The sequence below is a fragment of the Barbatula barbatula genome, assembly GCF_947034865.1.
Source record: "Barbatula barbatula genome assembly, chromosome: 3".
Classification (NCBI taxonomy): Eukaryota; Metazoa; Chordata; class Actinopteri; order Cypriniformes; family Nemacheilidae; genus Barbatula; species Barbatula barbatula.
This window is the reverse complement of record NC_136764.1, coordinates 10,475,443-10,501,054: the sequence shown is the minus strand read 5'-3', so window position 1 is coordinate 10,501,054 and position 25,612 is coordinate 10,475,443. Positions and strand designations below refer to the sequence as shown.

At 37.7% G+C, this 25,612-nt stretch overlaps 2 protein-coding genes across 3 annotated transcripts in view; one reads left to right on the top strand and one right to left on the bottom strand.

Moving 5' to 3' along the window:
• Positions 1 to 15,713, bottom strand: part of myo10 (myosin X) — a 39,193-nt gene extending 23,480 nt beyond the window's left edge. Inside the window, exons 1-3 of one of the 2 annotated variants that reach the window (XM_079451380.1) lie at positions 15,543 to 15,713; positions 6,926 to 7,024; positions 4,653 to 4,811 (exon numbers count right to left, since the gene is read on the bottom strand). Coding sequence is in view for 1 of the 2 variants with exons in the window: in XM_079451379.1 (XP_079307505.1) it covers positions 4,653 to 4,811; positions 6,926 to 7,024; positions 15,543 to 15,563 (279 nt within the window). In the remaining variant the exon portion in view is untranslated. The remainder of the gene's footprint in view (positions 1 to 4,652; positions 4,812 to 6,925; positions 7,025 to 15,542) is intronic. The other variant, XM_079451379.1, reaches the window with a different exon arrangement.
• Positions 15,714 to 16,032: 319 nt separating this feature from the next.
• LOC306891307 (tripartite motif-containing protein 16-like) lies at positions 16,033 to 25,520 on the top strand. Its single transcript, XM_079451441.1, has 6 exons — positions 16,033 to 18,205; positions 18,497 to 18,592; positions 22,798 to 23,031; positions 23,148 to 23,307; positions 23,449 to 23,505; positions 23,628 to 25,520. The coding sequence occupies exons 1-6, from the start codon at positions 17,615 to 17,617 to the stop codon at positions 24,173 to 24,175; spliced, it is 1,686 nt and encodes a 561-aa protein (XP_079307567.1). The 5' UTR covers positions 16,033 to 17,614; the 3' UTR covers positions 24,176 to 25,520.
• The last annotated feature ends 92 nt before the right edge of the window (positions 25,521 to 25,612 follow it).

The window sequence follows — 25,612 nt, the reverse complement described above, 5'->3', positions numbered from 1 at the left end:
GTCGTTTGCAACGCCTCTGGGCGTCTACTTGAGTGGGGGAAGGCAGATCTTTTTTAAAATCGTTGGCAAAAATCACAATTAAACAGCATTTGTCCTATCAATAATTAAACCTGACATATACTGTACCATAACTTGGGTTTGCTTAGCTTATGTCAGATCTCATTCTCCATTGACTCCCATAGTACTTATTTTCCCTACTATGGCAGTAAAGGGAAATGAGTTCAAAGGTTATTTTAGTTTATCAAAATTCAAACTTTGAAAACGTTTCTGTTCATTGAAAACAAATCGCATATTGACCTAAAATTATTGGAAAAATCAAGAAAATGTTTTAATGTTTCCTCTAAAATTAAAGTAAACAAAAAAAGTAAGTTTAACGCAGTAAAATTATAACAATAAACAAAACTAAAATAAAAATGTATCTGATATAGCCACATTAAAAATAAAACAATAAATTATAAAATGACAAAAGCATATACAAAAATTTCTAAGACTTTAACTAAAAGTAACTCAAAAACTAAAAATCTAAAGATCTTAAAATATGAACAAAATAATAATAAGAAATATTTTACATATTAGAAAAAGTTTTTTTTTGTTAAGGAAAACACAAATTACAAAATACTCAATAGTAATTAAATACGTATTTCAAATACTGCCCATCTCTACACGCTGCAAAATGTGTTATAAAATGCAACATTTTCAACCTACTCTAAAGGAGCTTTCAGTAAGAAATGCTTAAAAAGAATAAAAATACACTTGAAACAAATGAAACAAACTGTTTGAATATAAAAAGTAAAGAAGTAAATGCACAAATGTTTACAAATGTAAAAAGGATTAGTACAGGCTGTTTTTTTTTGCTGTCATCATGCGGATGTGTCTCTATTCGATGTACTGACTGTCAAATTCAAACTCAAAAAATCTATGAAGAAAGAAAAATACATGCATTTTCTCGTTCATGAGATTACATGAGAAAACAGAAGGTCTAGTAACAATATGAATGCTTCAGTTTCTGTTTGCTTCTGGCTGAATTACAGTAGAGGTGAGAACGTTAAGGTTAAAAGCAAACATTAAACTCTCAGCCATTCAATTTTAAGTCCTTGGCAAAGGGAAAAGCCCTTTTTTCCTGAGACACAGGTGTTGTTAGTTTCTTCTAAATGGTCTTGGCGGGACTTCCTTCTTAATTTAAGAACAGGAGAGATGAAGTCATTGAGTAAAAAACAATCTCCATTACGGCAACACTATGCTTGGTTCTTCCAGAACCTGTATCTACTTTAACAGAACTATCTTAGGCTATGCTGGGTATGCAAGGATAGTGTATACTGCTAACTACCCTACACATTTACTGTATACTACATACTCTTTTTTTATAAAAGAGAGTGTAAAATAATGACGATATGTAGTTTCAGTACATTTCATAAGATGTATACTAACACACACCTCACATACTAATCATAATGTAAATGTATATACTTTTCACTACTTTTAGTTTTCGATCCAATTTTCCATTAACCACATCATTTGTGTTTGCTGTTTATCAATGGAGTAGTGCAGGGATGACATATTTTTGTAGGCCAACTCGGAAGTTCCTCCGGAAGTCTTTATAGCTTTCCTATAGCTTTCCTGTGGCTCAGTGGTAAGAGCATGGAGTTGGGATTGCACACACTTAAAAACAAATGTATAGTACAATTCAATGTAAGTCGCTTTGGATAAACGTGTCTTCCAAATGCATAAATGTAAGTCCCATGACTGAAAGCTTATGCATTTTCCCATAGACTCTTGGAAGATCACAAAAATCAACTCTGAGATTAACAAAGGTGTTTACACGTTTAGTCTATAAAGATAATCTTTACAAATTAAAACAACACTTGTTACTTTTGAAGCCGAAATACAATCGCCAGAAGTAAAAAGCTAACATGAGGCGATAAATGTATGGACCCTATGTAGTTGCTTTTAGCAACTTGTGAAGCTACCTTGAGCTATAGAAAGGCACTTTATAAATAAAACGTCTTCTTCTTCTAGACAACATACATACTGCATCATTCTTTCTTTCAACATAGAGAGTAGTATGCTTTTAATATAGCTGTAGATTCTTGTCTGGAAAAGACTTTGGCAAGCCATGTCTGACATACTGCCTCATATGCCACTCACACAGGCATTTAATATCCATTAAAGTGCCACTTCAGGAATACAGCAGCCCTGCCCTTCCCATAACCCTCAGGGTGTGTCTGCAAATGTGCGATTAAAAATGTAAAACAGCACACTTGGGGATTTAATTGGGGGTTAACGTCACCTCCCCCTGCGTGTTTTACTTGTTTTATTGAACTCGGTCCAATTGTATTAATAGCATTTGAATGCTCATAATGGAGACTGTACAGATCATTAATGTATGTATGTACCTAAAAGAATGTGCGTGTTTTAATATGCAGTTGTTATACATGATCCATGCATAGACAGAAGCCGACATACGGTTACACTTTAGAGACACAGCTGAGATTAACTACTATGAATAGCAATGCATCATAAACACACTACACACACACTCGTCGTTAAATCGAGTGTGTAGGGTAAGAGTTGAAATATGATCTGGCCCAACTGAGAAAAACTATTTCCTGCTACACACACACACACACACAAACTGTAGAAAGGCAGACTAGGCAAGAAGAGAGAGAGAGAGAGAGAGAGAGAGAGAGAGAGAGAGAGAGAGAGAGCAATAGTAATAAGAAAATAGGTAAAACTCACATGCTAAATAAATGTTCTAGATCACCAGCCCCCTCGTGAGTCTGTGTGTGTGTTTGATGTGGAAAGCTGCCCTACCATTTTCTCTCGAAATGTCATTTGAAAACGTCCACAGCTGTTTATAATCAGAGCAGCAGCGAGAGAGAGAAACTTCTTTGTGTATTAAATGCGGTGGAATTTGAGCTCCATGCGACACACATTCCACAAGATATTTCTGCAGGAGAAACACACACACACTCCCAGCTTTTTCCATCCTGACTTCTGTGTTTTTAATGGCATTGAAAATGTAAGCGTTTATTTGCGTTGTGAAACTAATCACTTTAACCTCAGCGAGAAGCAAATAAAGTTCTCTGATCTCCGTTTCTCACTGGCCCCCATCCTTCAGATGTGTTTATACATTCAGTTTTTTTTATCATTCCTAGGCTGAATAAGTGGACACAGCACAGACCACCAAAAACAAACCACCCACCACACAAACAAATGACACCCTAATGAGTTCTGATTCCTCCCATATGTTACCAATTAACCAATCAATTCATTAGGTCTATAAAATGTGGAAGAGGCGGAGACCGAAGCTTGTGAATTTATGTGATGTTATAGTTAAGGATTTAAAGGAAAAACGTGATGTTTCTGCGGCACCAAAAGGAAAACTTTCCCACGTTCCTACGGCTTCATACGCTTCCCCTTGACAACAATATTTATCCATTAGGTTTCGTTTTATTCAAATCTATTTCTCTCAATATAAGCCAATGTTTTTCGTTTGGGTGGACTTGTCTACATGATTATCAAAATAAGACAATCAGCACTGAATGAACAAAAAAAGGAACAGTTCACCCTGAAATTAAGTTGGCCCAAATAAAAATCATAGCCTTGTTTAATATTTTGGCTACTCTAAAATACACCTTTTGCCATTTTAAATTTTTTCCTTTCATGGACATTTCTTTCTTGTCGGGACACGCCTCAAACAAGGTGTGGGAAATGGTTCCGGTTATGTCGAAACAGGTGCCGGTGTAGTTTTCTCCTGAGAAGTGACAGTAACTCTGACGTTTTTATGATAACATCACATACCTGCAGACCACACCCACCAACTCTTACTCACAGCTGACAGGTCAGCTGGCGCTCAAACTCAACCAATCACACAGCCTTACGTGACAAACAGACAGCTAATGTAGTTGTGCATGGGCGTTGCGAAAAGAGGTGATTTCTCTATTTCGATGATCTAAAGATCAAAGAAGTATTAATATTCAGTGTGTCCAGACCAAATGTTGCCTATTCATGAACATGGAAACAAGTTGACAGATATTGCAGATACGCAGTCTCTGATGTATTATTGGACTGGATTGACAACTTTGAAAATGGAATAAAGAGTCAGTCTGCAAATCTGGAAGTAGACTAAATGCTTTTGGCACAGACAACATCCCTGGCGGACCAAACACACGCACACACTTTCAACACAGCTGAACCAGCTCCAGACTAAAACACAGTACACTCTTTTGTCACACAGTTGTGAGGAAGGATCCAGAGAGAGATAGAGAGAGAAAGAGAGGAGTAATTACGCAAATATATTTTACTTTGACACATTAATGAACAAAAAGCCATCCAGCCACCTGCACAGCAACCCAGTATCCATGACAATTACGTCTTTCCTTACAGCTGAAACATTCCCACACACGCACACATCATTCACCCAAGTGCATGCGTTTATAAATTGTATGGTGTGACATAGCAACATTTGGAAACCAAACTGTTAATATTAAAAACAAATCTATTATTAATATTTATATTTATCATAAAAACGATGAAGATAAATCTCTCTTATTCCATTTTATATACATTTACATACAATACAATTTGCTTATTAGTCTGTCAACTACCCTTCTACCAATATTGTTTATTTCATTGTATGCATGTTTGCTCACATAGATGGTCTTCTGTTTGTAGCGGAGCTGTAGGTTGTGTAGAATGGCTCCATCGTGCAGGTCCTGCAGGGTTGCCATGTCCTCCACCCCGGAAATACTCCTGCTGTGCATGGGATACACCCTCTGCCTGCTAACTGCATTCTGTTTATAGGTGTACACCTGTGCGACACAAACATTTACAACATCCATTACTGTATCTCTTTCCCTTATTTGTGTTTCAGTGTTAATACATGCACATTTTTCAGTAAATTCAGTAAGAGAAATAAAAGAGAAAGCAACACAGAGGGAACGAAAAACAACTGTGAACAATTATGTCCATGTCTATGAAATCTGATTGGCGAGCTATGTTTGGAGCTGTTGTTAATGGCACCTCTACACACGCATGGGAATTTTATCAAGAAGCAAGCGGCATGGCAACCATAAATAGCCTACTGTTATATTACTCATGTATTACATTACTTGTCAAAATAATTTTTAATACATGCTGATGTTGTTAATAAAAGCTCAACCCCATGCCTTACTGTAATACAGTATTTCCAGATTTAAAGTCACCATGAAACGGAAGTTGCGATTGACTTATTTTCCGTATCGTGTGAATCCTACTGAAACGGCTTCTGAAATTAGAAAAAAATGTAGGGCGGGTCTTCATTTTGCCTTTCCCTTTTCGATTGGTTAGTGTTAAGTTGGGCCTGGAGGTGAGGGCTGAAAATGCCTGACCATTGGACAGTCGGTATAGTCCTACCTCTTTTTTGTTTGATGTCATGTGGTGAAGAGTTATTGTTGAGAGGGGGAGAGGAGCTTCATGTTTTTGATAAAAAATGACAAGTGCAAATGAATTTCGAAAAAAATTGTGGTGTGCACGAATGAATCATTTATAATAATCACTGCAACACTGTGTAAAACACTTTTTGATTTCATGGTGACTTTAAGTGTAGTCTGTTTATAGCATCGCTTTAGTTTTTTACTTCTGCTGATTGAATTTCGGCTTCAAAAGTAACAAATGTGGTGTTAATTTGTAAACATGATCTTGATAAAACATGTACAGTAAACATCATAAACCTTTGTTAATCACATAGCTTATTTTTTTAGATCTTCCAAAAGTCTATGGGAAAAATGGCTTTCGGTCGAGGGAACAAGCGTGGCGCTTATGTCCGGGATAACCTACAAAGATACATCATCTCTGAGGTACTGGATTAACTACCATAGTAGGAAAAACTGTTGTGTAGTTATTTGTTCTGTGTAACAAAAAAGAAGATATTTAGAGGAATTTAGGAAAGCAAACAGTTCTGGGGCACATATGACAATAACTATGGTAGTCAATGTTGCCTCAGAACTATCGGTTGCTCACATTCGTCCAAATATAATTCTCCGTGTTCATTAGAACAAAAAAATGTATACAGCTTTTAGAGGGTGAGAAATTACAAGTGCAAATGAATTTGTCTATTAAAATTGTGGTGTGGACGGATAAATCATTTATAATAATCATTGCAAAATAATTTTCAAACTGAATGTTCCCGTTTTATGACTTTAAGAGGGTTTTAAATTACTGCATTAAAGCTTTGGAATCATCTTCCTATTTATATCAGGTCCTCTCCCTCCACAGATATCTCTCAATCCACCCTTGACACTTTTTATATAAGTGTATATATAATAATATACATCACATAATCATAATATACACTATTACTATATACTTCTATTGAGTTTAATACATTCTGAAGTTTGTCGTGTCGTGTCATGTCTTTTTTCTTCGTCTCTTATCTTTGCTTCTTCCTTTAACCTCCCTTTCGCTTTTTCATTAAACTGAATAGCACTTTGACTTAATTGTTTATAATTAAAGAACATCTTGTCTTTGATCGCTTAACCGTGATTAACCCACTGTAACAGAGCCCTTCGTTGCTATAAGGGCTTTATCAAAACGAAAAAGACTCCTGTAGGTAACAGAAGAACCAGAAACTCTCAAGTGTGCGCATCTGTAAATAAAAAAACAGACTGACAACTGACGCATGAACACCGCTATAGTGCATTTAGCTTCGTGTCAGTTCACAGAGTTTGCAGACCTCTAGTTCGCCTCTGTGTACCTGACAGTCTCCCTGACGACGATACAGCACCTAGCCTTTTGTGCACACGTGGCGACACAGAGATGTTTGTGTTTGTGTGTAAAATGAGAGCACGCCACCTGTTCAGCAGCGTGTTTTGATCTGAGGTGCACAGAGCAGATGTTAAGCCACAGTTCCAGTGTAATGCATACACCACCATCCCTACAGCCTTACCTGTCCATAGTCCGTGTTAAAAACCACCACCCCACCAGAGCACGAATCCACGGTGCTGGGGACATAATGATCCTCCACCCAGAGCCAAACACGACAGCCCTGACAACAAACACATTCACCGTGGTTAGAAATATACAGAACAATGGCAAAAACATGTTATCTTAAGTTAAGTGTTTAAAACGTGAAATTGCAAAACATTATAACAATGTTACAAATAACAGTTTTGTGATCAGAGTTATAAAAGGGATAGTTCACCCCAAGTAATTAATGTTTGCATCATTTATTAACCATTATGTCATTCCGAACCTGTATATTACTTTTCTCCTGTGGAAAAAAAAATAAGATATTTTGAGAAATGTCTCAGTGGTTGAGTCCACACAATGAAAGTCATTGGGGACCAATGTTGTTCGGTTACCAAAATTCTTCAAAATGTCCTTTTTTTGTGTTCTTCAGAAAAACATCATACAAGTTACTTTGTAATAATACTAGTCTTTTTGGGGTAACTTTTCTCTTTAATCGTTTATACATGCATGTCAACAATGAATGCAAAGCAAATGGAGACATCTCAACAATTCCACAAAATGTGCTCAGATCTGCCAAGAAACCAAAGTCTTAATGGCAGCTCAAAAACATGCTGTCATCAAGGCAAAAGTGGGACATGCCAAGACGATCATTGTTGGATTAAACTGTGAAATGTGAAATAGAAGCATATCGCTTGTGCAATGTGCAGCCAACTGTAACTTAGTCTCCAGAACAATGAAAGATCGACATCTGACCAATAACACTTTCCTCTGAGAGAGTCTACAAATCAGGACTGTAGGTCAAGGTACTACAAATACCTCAAAGTCATTAAAGACCAATTCCCATCTCACAATTGAATGTACAGGCTGATGGAAAAAACACATGATGATGTGAACTGGCATGACTGCTTGTGAGGCCCCACCGAAGCAGACACACATGAACTTTAACCCCATTCCCTACTTCTAGCCGGATACACACATATACACCCTTGATCACTCACACACACTGTCAGCACTGCATCAAACACTGCAGCATTGTTTTCAAGTGACAAACTGAATTATGGGTACTGTAGTTTTATAAACTGAGATGTGTTAAAAACAATTATCCCTTTAAAAACATATTTTTCCTGATGAGAAACATTAGGTAATTAAAAAAAGGATAATATAAGGTCTGATCAAATTCGTAAGTAAATATATATGAAAATATAAACATGCAGTTAATGTAACATAAATGGGAAATTCCGTGAAAATGTCAACCTTACCATGAAGAAATTAAGTTTTTACCAACGGTTTCTACTGTGGTAACAGCACAGATATTAACATTTGGTGGTTCAAATACCCGTGTGAGATCTCTCTTCAAATTTGTGAAGCATTTGTTTTATTTATAGTGCATGATTTTCATAGTCAGGTAAGTGCCATCACGTCCAACAAAAGTGTTTAATTCCCTTTTTTTTAAAATTGAAATTTGTTCACAGACTGAGATTTTTTATGTTTAGACTCTATCAACAAGGGTTTAGTAAAATATAAACAGATGGTTCAAATTTTTCATAACAAATTCATTCTCTGAGCATTTTTATGTCACGTCCATAAAGTTGCAATTGCCCAAATGCTGCTAAAACAAAATAAAGTCATCAAAAGGCTCTTGAATACAGTAACAAATATTCTCTCTCTCTTTCTCTGTTTTTCTATCTCTCTCTCAACCTCTTATTCATACAGTGGCATACACTCAACAGCCTTTTATAACCCAGAACATCAGAAACACACACACACACACACACGCATGCGCGCCTGCACACACAAACACACTGTTGAATGATTCGACTGAACTGTATACAGAACAGCTGTGCAGTTACACACTTTCTCCCAGCAGCCGATGTGCTCTGTATGTAAGGGTCTGCATTCAGAGAGTTTGACAAACCACAACAAAAACTAATCATACATTAAAAAATATGATTCAAAATATGGGTCAGTACTCTGTGGGACAGAGAACGCCCATCAGTGATGCAACTTGAGTTTAGAGATAAATACTGAAATAAATACTGATGAAATCGGCTGAATAAATTATTGCATTACCTGCAATAAGAGACTGTATATTAACATTATTTAACATTGTTCATCTAAACTGTTCTGCTGTTGACTTGTTTGTCAAAACGTGGACAACAACTAGTGTTTATTTCTTTTTTTCCCTCGTTTAATAAATCATTAAAACCTAGAGGAATAAAATCAACAGATTGATGAATTACCAAACCATCTATAACAGCTGCATGCTCCTCCAGGTAAAGTATTCAATGTAAACTAGTAACCGAATTATTACAGACTTGAAAAAGGCTGCAACAACCACAAAACAAGCTTTAATTTGCTAAAACAGTGACACAAGTGGGTAGAGAAAATTGCCATCTCATTATCAGTCTCAGTATAAAGAAATACAATGATTAACATCGGTTACTAACATTACTGTACATCTTGTTGTTAAAGCTTTGTACATGTGTGAGTTCACTTTTAACCTGCCATGTCTGCTAAAGTTAGCTGAGAATGACAAGAAACAAAAGAGAAATAAACATTGGTAAAATGATTTCACCAATGAAAGCATTACACATTGTGTTCAGCCATTGGTAGACATTTAAATAGAAAATCACACTTTTAAATTGTCCTTTCCAGTAGTCTGAATAAGTTAAATTGACTGCGTGCTTTTTAAAACCAGGCATGTATCGATAAGCTATATTAACACTATTGAACAAAATCTCAAAATCTCTTTAAAATCTCAAATCTCAAAGTCTGTCTCATTAAGTCAATGTCTCAAACCCACACAAACAGGAAGCTGCGTTTCACGCTAAACCGAATTTATCTCAGGAATTCTGGGCCTCTAACCCAATTCTCCATCTCTGCAATAAACCAAACACACTGCTTTCTCAATGTTTCACTCATGGGCTTTGTAAAAAGCATTGAGGAATCCCCCCCCAAAATGAAATGGCAAACACTCACGTTTCTCTTCGTTTTGGGTTAATGTGTCATTGATCCCTAGACACACACACACACACATATTTACATAGCTATTTAAGTGGGGACATACCATAGACTTCTATTGTTTTTAAACACGGGTCATTTTACATACTCTGGACCAACCCTTACCAACACCCTAACTCTAACAAAACATTTAACGTTTTTAGAATAATACAAAAATATATTGAGCATTTTTACAAATGAGGACATCCTAAATTTCCCCAAATGCAAGCTAGATCAGACAAAACCTTTCTTCAGCCACATCACAAAAGACATATTTTTGTAAGAATGAAAAATTGTTTTTCACTTTTAAATATAGAAAGAAGCTTCTTTCAGGTTATGGTTGGTCTATTACAAATGCAATGACGTAAAAACAATAGTTGACATGCTATGTCCATATCCTTGACAGAAGTGTATTTCGAGTTAAGCAGCTCTGACTTTGTCTCGTATTTATCTGCAAACATTATGAGATTAGGACAGCTCAACCAGTTTATCCAACACGTTCATCCAAAATATCTTAGAAATATTCTCATCACATGAAAACTTTCCAGCTTGAATGTTCACACAGATTTCCTTGACCTTTTTAAATGGCACAAAACTTTAACAGACATGACATTTATTTCAGAAAGAAGAACAGAGAAATTGTGAAAGAAAAAAAACAGGAAGAAATAAAAAGACGAAGCGTCTGCCAAATTTTCTGGGCATCTGTTCAGTTCCTGTGCTCAAGCAGATGTCTCGGGAGAATCACAGATTTAAACAGGTAGCGAAGACTCCAAGGAAAACATCACACGCACAACTGATGCACAGCTACCAAATACAACATCAACCACTCCAAATTTCGTTTTATGTTCAGATAAAAGAAAAACCTCTCACTTTGATGTTTAAAACTGTACTCTGTGCGTGTTTGCGCCAGTGTTCCCTTGCATTGTGTTTCTGAACTCCTAAAATAATATCAGAGTTTTGGAGAGCGGTCATGCTGGGCGGAGTAAAGGATGAAACAGACCAGAGTAACTCTGTAATCTCACTGTTGCTTACGGAGCATGTTTAGAGCTTACCGCACACACATTCTCTCTCTCTCTCTCTCTCTCTCTCTCTCTCTCTCCCCCTTCATGTCTTGCCTCTCTCTCTTCCCCCTTTTTTGCTTCCCTCAATTGGCTGCAGGATGTCGGGGATCAGATATCGTTTGGGTCAACAGGAAGACAGACAAATAATGAAGGGCATTCCTGCATACTTCGAACCCAAAGACCCAAAATCCAGCTCTCAAACACCAAGAGTGATCTACGTGTGTGCACTTAAAGTTTGGAGTTGTGTGGAGAGTTTTGTCAAGTTTTTTAGTCATATAATCAAACCTTTCTCACCAAGCAACCCCCTAAAGCGCACACACACACATCTTATACTTCATGGCTGCCTGACCTACTTTTTAAAAGCCGTCTCAATTTCTCTCCTTAACTGTGAAAAATGTGTGTTTATACTTCAATAAGAGTTAGAGAGAGAAAGAGAGAAAGAGAGAGAGAGAGAGAGAGAGAGAGAGGGGTATAAACTAGGTACAGCAGAACAAAGACAAAGACCATCTTCATGCATGTGCACACGTGTGTGTGTGTGTGTGTGTGTGTGTGTGTGTGTGTGTATGCGTGTGGCCTTTGCACCTGGCTGTAATTTAGATGCAACACAGAAATGGAATTGTGATGAATCAAAACGGGAAGTTAATTTATTTCTCTGTTTAGCCATAACAGTGCGTTAGTCAACAAATAAAACAGTAAATCAATAAAGTATTGGTATTCATGTTTTTGTTGACAAAAACACGCTCAACTATCAGAACAAATGGATAAATGCAAAATGAACCTACTAACAGTTCTTTACTCTAATTTCTTTCTCCCTTTCTCACTCTGTTCTGAATATCAATCTACTCATTACAAGCAGCTTTTCACTCTGCTGTTTAATCATTAACCTACTCGCAAGATTTAATGTGTGTGTGTAAAATAAAGGGGAACTTGAAAAGGTAGAGAGCTGTATGTTAGTGTTCATGTGCACCCGAGATTAACCTAAACCTGGCAGAAATGCTCCTTTCTACTTATAACAATTATTTCTTTCTTTAAATTGACATATTAAAGGTCCAGTATATGAAGTCTAGCTGTGACAACTCACTCCACTCCACCCCTCCCTATCGAAGCAATACGGTGGCTGACACACCACTAAGATGTTGTCAAATTTTCGCTTCTTTGCCAAAGGAGATAAAGCATTTCCGAAACGTGTTCGGCCTGCTAGTGTAGAAAAAACACAGCGATTTCCGTGTAAGGGGACCCGCAGTGTATGTACAGTAAATAGAAATAGCTCATTCTGAGGTTATAAAAACATAACGCTTCATTAGGTAAGATCTTTACACACCTCTGAAGAGATAGTTATGTATATTATATTGCATATAAAAATGATACACTGGACCTTCATTTTGATAAATCGAGTTTATTTCAATGTTCTTGCATGTGACACTGAAATAACGTCATCTCCCTCTCTCAGCACCATCGAAAATCTCTTATTTATGTTGATGTTTAAACTCTATCAGTCAAATCAAGTTGAACCCTCAGCGGATCATTTGCTTTGTCTTCTCTCTAGAAGTTCAGTCTTAAGAGCATTTGGACAAAAATCTGTTGTCATTTAAAGCCTCTGTGTAATTTCAGAGCAGAAAAAACAAAGATACATAAATCTTCTGCTAACACTGTGTCTACACCTGACACGACAATAGAACGCATAAGACGGCATTATAATAAAAAATTGTGTCCACACTGGATGCGGAGTGATGCGACAATCTCATTGTCGCGTTGCGCCGGTCGCATCCGGTGAAGACGCGGTGTTCCTTAATTTTGCAAAGTTTAGAAGTGAACAAGCATCTACATTAGATGCTCTAAAAGTCGGCACTCGTTGACTAAGTCGAGACTTTGGCTACAAAAATATGTTCGCAGTATGTTTCGGGTAATAATAATGATCTTGATCCTTAAGAGCATGTCCTCATTTGGATAGGTAAATATGTGTTTGTGTATAGTGTTACACGGCCATGGCTGCTATACACCAGGTGCTGAATATGATCCACCCCAATGTGTGTTTTACGAAGGAGTTAAAATCCCCAAACTATGCATGTGCATCTACTTAAAATATTAAAAGGGACATTTCACGCGTCAAATGTACGCGTGTTTGGAACAATCTGAGGGTGAGTAAATGATGACAGAATTTTCCTTTTCGGGTGAACTATCCCTTTAACAGCAATGCAACAGTAAAGAAAGTTACAACCATTTTACTAAACACAAATCAAAGGGAAAGTTGAGCATGAGACCTCACTATTGCGTCCACGGCTTTACAAAACACACATTCACTGATCTCTGATCAGTCAGCCGCTATAATCGCACTGTGGAAAAGTGCAATCCTGGAGTGTTTCACTCTGACCGTCGCTCTTCTCTATCAAAGCAAAGTACCTACAACTCTGATTGGCCAACTCGTAGGAAAACAAAAAGCTTCACCTTTGATTAAGCTCCGCCCATAGCGACTGCAGGGAGGCATTAACCTTGATGACACTGCTGTTCAAACACAGCCATACACAAACACACCTAAAGCAGAAACGGACCTGCAACCATAACTGCAAACTGAAATGCGTGCATATGCATCCAAACTAAACCAAAACACAAACAGCTGGAGAGACAGAACGGGGCAGTTATGTTTGAGAAATAATCAACTTCATCAGTCTCTAAATACTCTCTGAGGTTAATCGTGTATAACAGCCATGTGCGAGACAGGAATCATAGTGTATCATTCTCTCTCCGGCTGAGGTCAGTCATGTAGACAGAGCTATGTGAGAAAAAAAGCGTCACGATTCTCTTCCCCCCATCCCTCAAGCTTCTGCTGAATCCGTTTCCGTGCACACTGCACTCTCTCTTTTTAAAGACTGCTCCTTTTGTTCAGAACCGATTCGCCTGCTAGATATGCAGCAGCCGGCGGATATTTGACACTATTGTGTAAAGTTGGTCCTCTGGACCTCTGGAAGCTCACTGCTTTCCTCCAAAACCATGAAACACTTCATATATAATGTATATAGCTCAGGGTTGTCAGAATGCAGTCCTGGAGGACCACTGTACCGCTGGGTATTGGTCCAACATTGCTCCAACACACCCGTCTGTAATTTGTAAGTAATCCTGAAGACTTTTTTAGCTGTTTCAGGTGCGTTTTATTAAGGTTGGAGATCCCCTTTGCAGGCACGTGGCCCTCCAGGATTCATGTTTTACATGCATTATGTTCCTGTGGTTCTCTGGGACGCACAAAAACGGCACATTTCATGTATTTCAAATCATCGGCTTGTTAGCAGAAAGCTTCGTGAAATGAAATGACTGTCAGATAAAAAGACAAAAACCGACAGGTCTATCGGAAGCCAGGACCAGAGTTAAGAACCATTTTTATAATCAATATTTCTGAGCTAGCACAGGTGAATTAAGGTCTGAGAGGTTTATTAAGTAAGGGCACACCTCCAAAGGTGAAAGCGCAATCTGGGGATCCCAATGAGCCGCCTCAAGGGAAAACTGGCAGAGTTTGTTTGTGACTCACGTGGCGCCGACTCAAGGGAGCGGCTCGTGCGGCTGATCATCATCTCGAGCTCATGTCACCATCAGGTCATGAGTGATGAATAATACCATTGTCTGATTCCCATCGTCAATCCAAACAAACATTCCACAAAATCCCATTAATGATTGGTCATGTTATTTCTATCAAAAAATGAATGAACAAATAATATACATTTTCGAATGTTAGCCTGTCAGTGAAATCAAGGCGAAAGTCTCCTCATCTATTTGCGAGATGAGGTTCGATTGCGACCATTCATTTTACTATTATTTCAATCTTTGACATGGCCTTACTCAGCCAATATTATAGAAATCAAGATGAGATTTTCACAGAATATTTACAATATTTAGAATGATTTTATGTAGAAAACTGTAAATCACAAAAAGACATGCTCACAAATATTTAACAATTATAATTAAGCATTAAAATCAAATAATGTGTCTATAATATTATTAGTCATTAATAGACAAAAAAGAACAGCATCATATTCTTATTAATATAGAATACTACATCTAATAAATTTAATAGCCTACATTATGTTAGGAGTACAATATCGGTTATTACATGAATATACAATAAAGGCTGAGTATTCATGATTGACACACTACTTGTTCATTCGGTAAGGGTACACGGTGAGTTTATGTTTGGACTTCTAATAATAGCGACGGGATGTTGAGGAGGAAGCAAGAAGAAAGGTGAGGAAATGCTTGCGATCTCCGCTGGGAACAATCCCAGACTCCACGAGAACAAACCGAGACCAGAAACGGGTCCACACACACGCACGCACGCACGCACGCACGCACGCACACACACACACACACACACACACACACGCGCACTAAACAACTTTGAAAGCGACACTTAAGAGAGACATACAGCCGGTCAGTTAACGTTAGTTTCCCAACTCAGTTGTTACAATAACTTTCATGTGTTTTGTTAAGAAATACCGGTAACGTTAAACATTCTATACAAACAGTAAAACTGTACTTTTACATTACCTCTGTGAAAAAGTTATCCATTGTCCTTATAATTAGTAATGTCTGAGGTCTTCATATGAGTCTCCGAGCCGAACCATCGGTGACAGACAACAGCGTGGAAAGTTCACGCATCTCACTGAACTCTGGTAACCAATGAAGCCCCTCTCTCTCTCTCTCTCCTCTCTCTCTCTCTCTCTCTCTCTCTCTCTCTCTCTCTCTCTCTCTCTCTCTCTCTCTCTCTCTCTCTCTCTCTCTCTCTCTCTCTCTCTCTCTCTCTCTCTCTCTCTCTCTCTCTCTCTCTCTCTCTCTCTCTCTCTCTCTCTCTCTCTCTCTCTCTCTCTCTTTCTCTCTCTTTCTCTCTCTCTCTCTCTCTCGCTCTCTCCGTTCGCAGAGACGCGTCTTTGTTTCAGATCATACAGTTGTTAAAAACTATCACGTGTGTTGCTGTGAGACGCTGGAGCAAGAAAGATTGTAATCGTTCACGAGCGCTGTTCCGCCGGGTCTCGCGAGGGGCGTGCGGATGTCCGCGACAGGATTAAAAGATACAGCGCGAGGCCACTTTGTATGGCGGCGTGACACGCGCCTCGGTAAACAGCGAGGGCTTCGTCCCCTGCCAAGTTTGCGAGACTCCGCTGAGTCTGATCCCTGACCGGTAGCTCCGCCCCGCGAGCAGTTTGAAATGGCAAAATCTGCAATTTCTCGCCCCGTAGACTCGCGCGCTCCGCCTGCCGTTCCCGTGGTTAGGCCGCTGTTTGCACGGAGAGTCCTCATTCCTCCAGGTGCATCACAGAAGTCGGTAAACTATGTGTTTACTTTTTTTGTTAAAATCATTGATCATTAAAAACATCCCTCGTGTCAGAAAGCTTGAAAAGTCAACGATTATGAAAGAGTTATCACTTTCTTCGTGTTTGTGTAGTGTGTGTAGGCTACTCGTCACAGGAACTCAATGGTCATGTCTGGTCAGGCTGTAAAGGACATCAGGATTGCTGAGGATGCTTTTAACAGCTGCATGACCTGCACTAATGCCCTACTACATCAGTGGTTCAAAACTTAATCTGGCACCCCAAATTAAGATTTATAATCTTAAATTTTGTATTTGAATTAAACTAAAATCATATATAGTTATAAAATGCTGGAACGTCAATTATTTTGGTTGGTTTTCTTATTTTTCTGATCTTTGATTGTATACAATGTATATGATACATTGCCATATTTCATAAAATACTACGAAATCTGTGGCCCCCTGGATCCATTTTGGGGCGCTACACAATCTTCTGCCCAACTCTACAAAAGTCCCCCGAACCTTTCTAAATGTGACTGTTCACCCCTAAACTTAAAAAAAACCTTAAACTTACTATACATCACATTGAAAATAACTGATGACATGGCCATCATCCATAAAATCCAAACCACAATTATTCTCTGTTTGAGTTTAGACTTTGTACATTTATGTATGTTTGGGATTATAGACATTCATTCATTTTTTTTAAAGAAATAGAATGTGCAGCTTTGTGACTTTCTCTATAATAGCCTACTGACATCTAGTGGACTTTATTAGACTTGCCTAAACAGTATGACAAATTCCTGAACATGGAAATTCTTAAATTCTGGGAAAACGAAACTGGCTATCAATCCGAGCGCTTTACATTTCTCTGTCTTTGTGTATATTAAACTGGCAGAAGCAAGTGTTTCTCATGATTGTTCAATTTGTCTGGATCTACTGAAGGATCCAGTGACTATTAACTGTGGACACAGTTACTGTATGAGCTGTATCACAGACTGCTGGGATCAGGATGATCAGAAGAGAGTCTACAGCTGCCATCAGTGCAGAGAGACCTTCACTCCAAGACCTGTTTTAGGTCAAATAAGGCACAACCTGACTGATGCCACTGGACGATTTCAGGAGATAATCTGCCCTCAACATGATAAATGAGATTTGAACTGATATCTAGTGGACTTGTTTATTGTATGATGACAGACGCATTACTCATGTGACAGAATTCAAGGAAATGATCAAGTTCAGGAAAACGAAACTGAACTGCTGTTGATCCAATCGCTGTTAAGTTTCTCTGTCTTTGCGTAGATACATAAAAATGTCAGAAGCCAATGTTGCTTTAGCTCAGGACCAGTTCAGCTGTTCAATCTGTTTGGATCTACTGAAGGATCCAGTGGCCATTCCCTGTGGACACAGTTACTGTATGAGCTGTATTACGGAATACTGGGATCAGGATGATCAGAAGAGAGTCTACAGCTGCCCTCAGTGCAGACAGACCTTCACTCCAAGACCTGTTTTAGGTAAAAACACCATGCTGGCTGAAGTGGTGGAGCAGCTGAAGAAGACTCAAGTACAAGCTGCTCGTTCTGATCACTGTTATGCTGGACCTGGAGATGTGGAGTGTGACGTCTGTACTGAGAGAAAACACAAAGCTGTCAAGTCCTGTCTGGCGTGTCTCAGCTCTTACTGTCAGACTCATCTTGAACAACATGAGAATTTCTTCAGAGAAAAGAAGCACAAACTGATGGACGGCAATGGACGACTTCAGGAGATGATCTGCCCTCAACATGATAAACTTTTAGAGACTTACTGTCATACAGATCAGTGCTGTATATGTCTTCTATGTATGGTGGGCAAGCACAAAAATCACAATACTGTATCAGCTGAAGAAGAGAGGACTGGGAAACAGGTATGACAGCACAGTTTGTTAATCTACTACCAGGTTTGGTTCATTAGAAAAATTCCTTCAAGATCACTAAAAACTGTACATTAAAATAATCAATATAAAATAGATTTAAAACAGTTTTACAAAGATAACTAAGAATAGAGGATATTATTTAGCTTCTGTTTTGACATAAACCTCGCAAGCACCTCATGACAGTACAATGATGGATAACAACATTTTTAGACAGCTATTTCTAAAGGCTTCTGAAACATCAGCTATTACAATTTAACTGTTTTTAAATAATGCATCCTACAGAAACAATTGACAGAGACTCAAAGACAATACCAGCAGAGAGTTAAGGAGAAACAGAAAGAGCTTCAGGAGCTGAGAGATGCTGTAGAGATTCATAAGGTGAGTTTTGATCAGATGATCAACTGCTCACTGCTGGAAGAACTATGTCACACTCAGGCCTCTCCTCCAGTAGGTCAGTGTGGAGTCCAGTGCTGGAGAACTTTCCACTCCCACTGAAGTCCACTGTGACTAACAGACTGTGTGAGCTCTCTCTCTCTCTCTCTCTCTCTCTCTCTCTCTCTCTCTCTCTCTCTCTCTCTCTCTCTCTCTCTCTCTCTGTAAGCTGGGAGTGTTGGGGTGCGTGTGACGGTGCGTGCTCTCGTTTTCGATTGATTGCTTTTTTTCGCCTATACATCTTTTTATCTCTTTTTTTCATGTTCTAATCATATTAATGATTGCTCTTTCTAAATAATATTTGGTTTGTTTGTGTGAGGGTTTCAAAACTTTTGAGGCGTCATCGGGATGCATCTATCCCCGTGATAAGCGATGGAATTGTGTTAGGCTAAATGGCGATTCATTTCATTGCTGGTTACTCCAACGACTAGAGTTACGATATCTAAAGTGCCTTCCGTCATTCGGAATGATGAAATTGAGAAAGCTCTACGCGTCACAGTAAATTGGCCAGTGAGATTAAAGGGATACTTTACTCAACCCCAAGGCATCCTATAACTGAATATGGTTTGCTTCTTGAAGAATAAGGGGTGGTTCACATTGAATTTAAATTCATTATTTTAAATGTAGACACGTGGCAGGCGCACGCAAAAATGGAGTAACATAATTTTCTAACATTAACGCTGCGGCTCGCATTTTCCGCACGGCTTGAGAGGCGAAATTTGAAATCACCCCTAATGGAGTCGGAATTATAATACCACGTATCATTTTACTTCCAAGCGGTAGAATGGAAGTGAATGGGTGCTGACTTTTTGAAGCTCCAAAAAGGGCATCCATCGATATAAGAACTGCTCGACACGGCTCTGTGGTCTTAACAAAGGTCTTCTGAAGCGAATTGATGCGTTTGTTTAATCCATATTGACCATGCTATTAACGCTGATGTGTAGCTTCCGTCATCTCTCGAATATGCGTGAATCAGAGGCTTGTTCTTCTGATAGATCACCCAGGCGTGTCGTAAGTTCCGGTACCAAATTTTGTTTCAATAGGATAGGGTCTTCTCCAGAGGGAGCTTCGTCACCCTCATTTTCCGGAAAAACAAAGGATGGAGCTGCTGAGAGTGGGCTCTTTAAATATAAATGAGGGTAGAGATGAAAATAAATTGGCAATTATTTAGTATTAAAAAGATACATGTATTTTTTCAAGAAAAACATACTACCGTGGATAATGAATCTGAATGTACTAGATGGTGGGAAGGAAAACGTGTGTTAAGTCATGGGACAAGTGCTGTATAGCTATTATATTTTCCAAAGAAACGATAGAATAGAGATAGAATAGAATATGAGGGCTCTGTGTTTGTATTGATAAATGTTTACCAAAAAATGGACCTGAGCGTGTGAGGCACTTTTAGTTTAAGGAATGCTATTAAGCGATTATTTGTGTATATTGTTTGTACTGTCATTGGAGGTCATTGGAATTGTACTATTAATTTAAATTTTGATAGAAATGGAGATGAGCCTCACCATGAATCAAGTGTTGTAGTGTCTAACTTGTCAAAAGAGTTTGAATTAATACAGATATTTGAAGACAAAGAAAACAGGAATTAAACCAGTGTCAGAAAATAGGGTCAGTGGAGCTAGATTGGAGAGATTTTATGTAGGTAGCAAAATGGAATAATAAAATTCCATTTTACCTGTTGGGTTTTCAGATCATCCCTTGGTATTATTTGATTTGAATATAAAAACTTAAAAACCAAATTATTTTAGGCCTTTTAATATGAAATTATTGCAAGATACTTTATTTTGTGAAATATTTAAAGTATTCTGGAATGGCTGGAAGTAAAAGGATTCTTTAAAAACATCTGTGTATGCGGTGGGAGTTAAAGCAAATATATGAATCTTTTCTCAAAGTTATAGTTCACATTCTACTTCTATAATGAAAGCAGCAATAGAAAAACTTTAAAGAGACATGCAAGCTTTTGGATACTTGTATGAAGTATAGAAAGTATAAAGAACAAGTTCTTCCTACAAGTTGTCAAAAAGCAGGCCTTTTTTTGCTTCCTTAAAAGTGGGATTTCTGTGTCTGGACCCAGGCTCGACTTCGGGTCTATGGTGTGAGAGACCGTCATTTACTATTGAGCCAAGAGAGAGGATGAACCCAGAAGGTACGGGAGACACAGCATGTCTTGTAATATAGTTTATTAACAAAAAGGATAATCCAGAGTTATTCTACAAAGTAAAAATAGTAATCCACAAGGCATAAAATTAATTCCATAATGCAAAAAGTAGAAAAATCCAAATGGCAAAATAGTAAACTCATTTTACTAAAAAATCTCAAAAGTTATTTTCCGAGTAAGGACAAAGTCTACAATCTCACAGATAAGTCAACAGGTAAGGGGTGCAAACACACAAACTCGGAACAAAGAACTAAATAAAACTGTGGGCTTCAAGACACTAGGGAAACAAAGGAAACAAGGTACAAGTGAAGTCAATAACTCAAGATCAACGGGAATAATAATCAAACAAACGCACAATGAGGCCTCTTGTGGCCAAAACAGGTGATAACAGGCAGAATGCTGACATTATTGCAGACTTTGCTATGAATGGACTATACCATACTTTCAAAATGTTTAGCAAATAGGCTCAAGCACGTTTTGGAATTATTAGTAGATATATAATACAGTATCCCGAATAGGTCAATTATGGATCATCTCTTTTGATAGGAGATATTTAATCAAGTTAATAATGTTGACCTGTGCTTTCTTTGGCCCAAGAGAAAGCTTTTGATAGAGTCAATCTTACATATCATATAAACATTTTTGGGATTTGTAAAGAATTAGATATCATATGTTCAACAACTATATTCTGAAGTGTTTGTAATTGTTAAAGCTGGTAGAGGACCGAGTGCACCAACACCTGTTTTAAGGCTTCTGGACAATTATATAGCCTTGTTATTGAGCCATTGTTGTTTATAGGCTAAAAAGCATCTCAAGGGAATTTATTTTCCTGATAGCCTATTATGCATAGAATATCGATATCAGCTTATGCTGAGGATGTTACTATATTTTTTTTACATAAAATTTTTGTTAATACTTTAACTTAAACTATTGGATTATATGAAAAGGGAGGGACTTCCTATTAGTCATAGGAAAAGTGGGCAAGGATCTCCAAAATTACCTGGTGGATTGTTGTGGAAAAGAGAGGTTTTAGGGTTTTTTTAACTATTGAACAATTGAACAGGAGATCAAGGTCTGGTGGATGTGCAGAGTAAGATCTGTGCTACAGAATAAAACGAGGACAAAGACTCCTGAATCAAAAAAGACCTAACTTGGGTACAAACTGCAAAAACGTTTTACAAAAAGCAGGTGGTCTTAAATTAGAATTTTTTTGGTCAATGCTACACTCTTGAGGTGGTAAAGAGACGTTTATGAACGTGGGAGTTGGAAAAACATTGGACAAGGATTTCCTTCAAACATGAGAAGTGAACTAGACTTTCCAAAAATAAAAGTTGCTGCTGTTGTTAGCGAAAGGCAGGATCAATTTGATCTTTTGAAACTCCACAGTTGGACTTTTGAAGCAGTTTGACATCAAAGAAAGCTAGATATCATGCTATAGTTAAAAGGACAAAAAATGGCCCAGACTGTTGAAACCAGACTTTCTCGTGAGAGACAGGTAAAGAACCCTGTGTAAGCCTTCAGTAGAGAAACGAACAGTGGATCTAGAGCATTTTTTTCAAATGTAAAAGATTGAAAGGTCTTTAGTAGGTTGTTTCATGCTTTTGATGAAGAATTCTCAAAAATCATTTTTATAGGGGGTGTGAAAAGTTTTCAGAAAGAAGGAAGATATGTCTACAAAATTATTTAATAGGAACTGCAAAGCTGGCAACACAGAAAACAAGGAAAATGAGGGGTAACAGTTTTGATGTTCTTGAAGTTAGTAGCTGCGGGAGACTAGAATTTGCATATTATAGTCTTGTAAATAATGAGATGGTTTTTAATGATGTGCAGTGTGATAATGATGATTTGGGTTTTGTATACGAAGGACATTAGGGTTTAAAATTTTAAACTTTACTATGTGAGCCGTAAATGTGAAGATTGTTTTAAAGAAAGTTTTGTGAAAGCCCCTCTCTCTCTCTCTCTCTCTCTCTCGCACTAACAGCGCTCTTTGCAGGCAGCATTGGAGGACAGTGAGAGGATCTTTACTGAACTGATCAGCTCCATTGAGAGAAGTCGCTCTGAGATGACACAGCTGATCAGAGATCAGGAAAAGGCTGCAGTGAGTCGAGCTGAAGGACTCTTGAAGCGTCTGGAACAGGAGATTGATGATCTGAGGAGGAGAGACACTGAGTTGGAGCAGCTTTCACACACAGATGATCACATCCTTTTCCTCCAGGTAACAGATCTGAAAAACATCAGTGGCATTTAGAAATGTATATGCACGTATAAGGAGATTGTATTTTCTATCAAATGTGTATTTAGTTTCTATTATTTGTGTTTGTGTCTGTGTAGAGTTTCCAGTCTCTGTCTGTTGCTCCTGGATCTACAGACTCACTCAACATCACTGTCAGTTCTCTCCTCTCTTTTGATGAAGTAGGAAAATCTGTGTCTCTTCTGAAAGAGAATCTGGGGAATTTATGCAGAGAAAAGATAGAAAATATATCTGTTAGAGGTAAAGTGTCATTGACGAGCTTGTTACAATGCATTATTATGTTGAAATGCAATTTCAACAATGCACATTTAAATTAGTCTGAAATATTTTAGGTTCTATTTCAGTTGACAATATTTAAAATAAAATGTTTATTTTCCACAGTGAAATACAAAGAGATATTCAGTCATGAACCAAAGACCAGAAAGGATTTTCTCCAATGTAAGTTATTATTAGCATAAATACAAAGAGACATACAGAGAGAAAATGTTGTATTTTATATCATCAACCAATTTGAAGTTTTCACATTTCAATCAAAATTATGATTTGTTTTATTTTCTCAGACACCCACAAGCTGACACTAGATCCAAACACAGCACATAAACACCTCTGTCTGTCTGAGGGGAACACAGTGATTACTCACACTGGCACACAGCAGCCGTATCCCGATCATCCAGACAGATTTGATGGTACAGCTCAGGTGTTGTGTAGAGAGAGTGTGAGTGGACGCTGTTACTGGGAGTTTGAGTGGAGTTGTAATGTTGGTGTATCGGTGTCATATAAGAGCATCATCCGGAAAGGAGAGGGTAATAATTGTAGGTTTGGACATAATGTTCGGTCCTGGTGTTTATACTGCTCTGAATACAGTTACTCATTCTATCACAATCATAAATACACTCAACTCTGTGTAGTCCCCAGATCTTCTAGAATAGGAGTGTATGTGGATCACATTGCAGGAACTCTGTCTTTCTACAGCGTCTCTGACACAATGACCCTCATCCACAGAGTCCACACCACATTCACTCAACCTCTCTGTCCTGGGCTTTGGGTTCATGGATCAGTTTTTGATAAATACATACCAAGAGTAAAATTGTGTTATGTAACAAAATAACTTGCAAATAATTGTATTAGAAATTATATTGTTGTCACAGGGTCTCAACCATAAACATTTAGCTAATTTGCATATTACAACTTATTATAGATACAGTCCACATAAAATGATGACACGTTTTTGATTCCCTGTCAAAAGGTTTAAACTTGGAACTTATTTATAAACCCAAATCTTTAACTTGGCTACACTAGCACTTAATGAAATAGCATGCCAGTTATGATCAGGTTAAACACCTTCATTTCAGATGAATCTCATGATTTATGCCATGTTAGATTGTAATTAAAAGGAATGTATGAAAAAATGAGTTGACATTAAGACATTTGGGTGCAAACTTGTATTTGGGTAAATGTGTTTTGTGACTAGGCTTATTTGCTTGTAAAAATATATGAATTATGTTGCAGTTTGAAGCAGGTCATATAATTCTCACATGACTGTTAATAATAATGAAACTTACTCCACATTGAACTGAAAATAGTATAGAAAATATAGACATTGTACAGATACTATTGCCATATGACAAGTTTGAGCATTTAATATAAATAAAGTGTAAGTGTCAATAAATTGTAACGAAAATGTGATAATTCACTTGCAATGAGAACAAACCTGAATCACCTTTGTGTTCTATCACTTATGGTGACTGACTTTCTCCACCAGAGTTAGACTGACATCTAGTGGACTTGTTTTTTATATGATGACACTTGTTTGTGCACATTGAGGAAGGGGGATTCGAAAACTGTTCACTCTGTCAGGATTTCCTGAGGGATCCAGGGACTGTGGACACAGTTACTGTATGAGCTGTATTACAGTCTGCTGGGAACAGAATGTTCAGAAGAGAGTCTACAGCTGCCCTCAGTGCAGAAGGACCTTCAGTCCAAGACCTGTTTTAGGTAAAACACCATGCTGGCTGAAGTGCTGGAGAAACTGAATAGAAGATTATATAGATTTGATATAACAGAAATGATATATTTCTACAATCTGTTATAAATGTATAAGGTTTATGTGTCAGTGCACTCTTTAAAAATCAGTAAAAGTAGGGCTTTATACTGTATTATTAAGAATTTTTCATTGTATTTTACATTTTGCACTGCATTAAATTACTGACGCAAATGTCCGTAAAACAAAGGAAACTTTACTTTTTTCAATAATGATTTTTAAGATCATTAGTTCAAAGTACAATTACACTATTTTACTGTAAAAAATCAGATTCCCTATTTCTAGTTTGCTTTTATAACCGTACATCAGACTTACTCAAATAATTGTCTCACATTTTGATAATTTTGTATCTATTCAACATGTTTTACTTTTAATTCACCTTCAAGTAATAAATGCAGAACTATTTGCTTGATGAATATCCTTTAATTGAGTTTAAATTTGTTGACGCAACCATGCTTCAACTACGATGTATGTTTTTACATCTTCATTTCTGCCCAGTGCAGT

What these genes read in the sequence shown, in the direction of transcription:
- LOC306891307 (XM_079451441.1), top strand. Translation starts at nt 17,615, where the DNA reads ATGTCAGAAGCCAATGTTGCTTTAGCTCAGGACCAGTTCAGCTGTTCA. An exon ending in AAGAGAGGACTGGGAAACAG is followed by an intron (nt 18,206 to 18,496) that starts GTATGACAGCAC and finishes TGCATCCTACAG; the next exon opens with AAACAATTGACAGAGACTCA. An exon ending in ATGCTGTAGAGATTCATAAG is followed by an intron (nt 18,593 to 22,797) that starts GTGAGTTTTGAT and finishes TCGCACTAACAG; the next exon opens with CGCTCTTTGCAGGCAGCATT.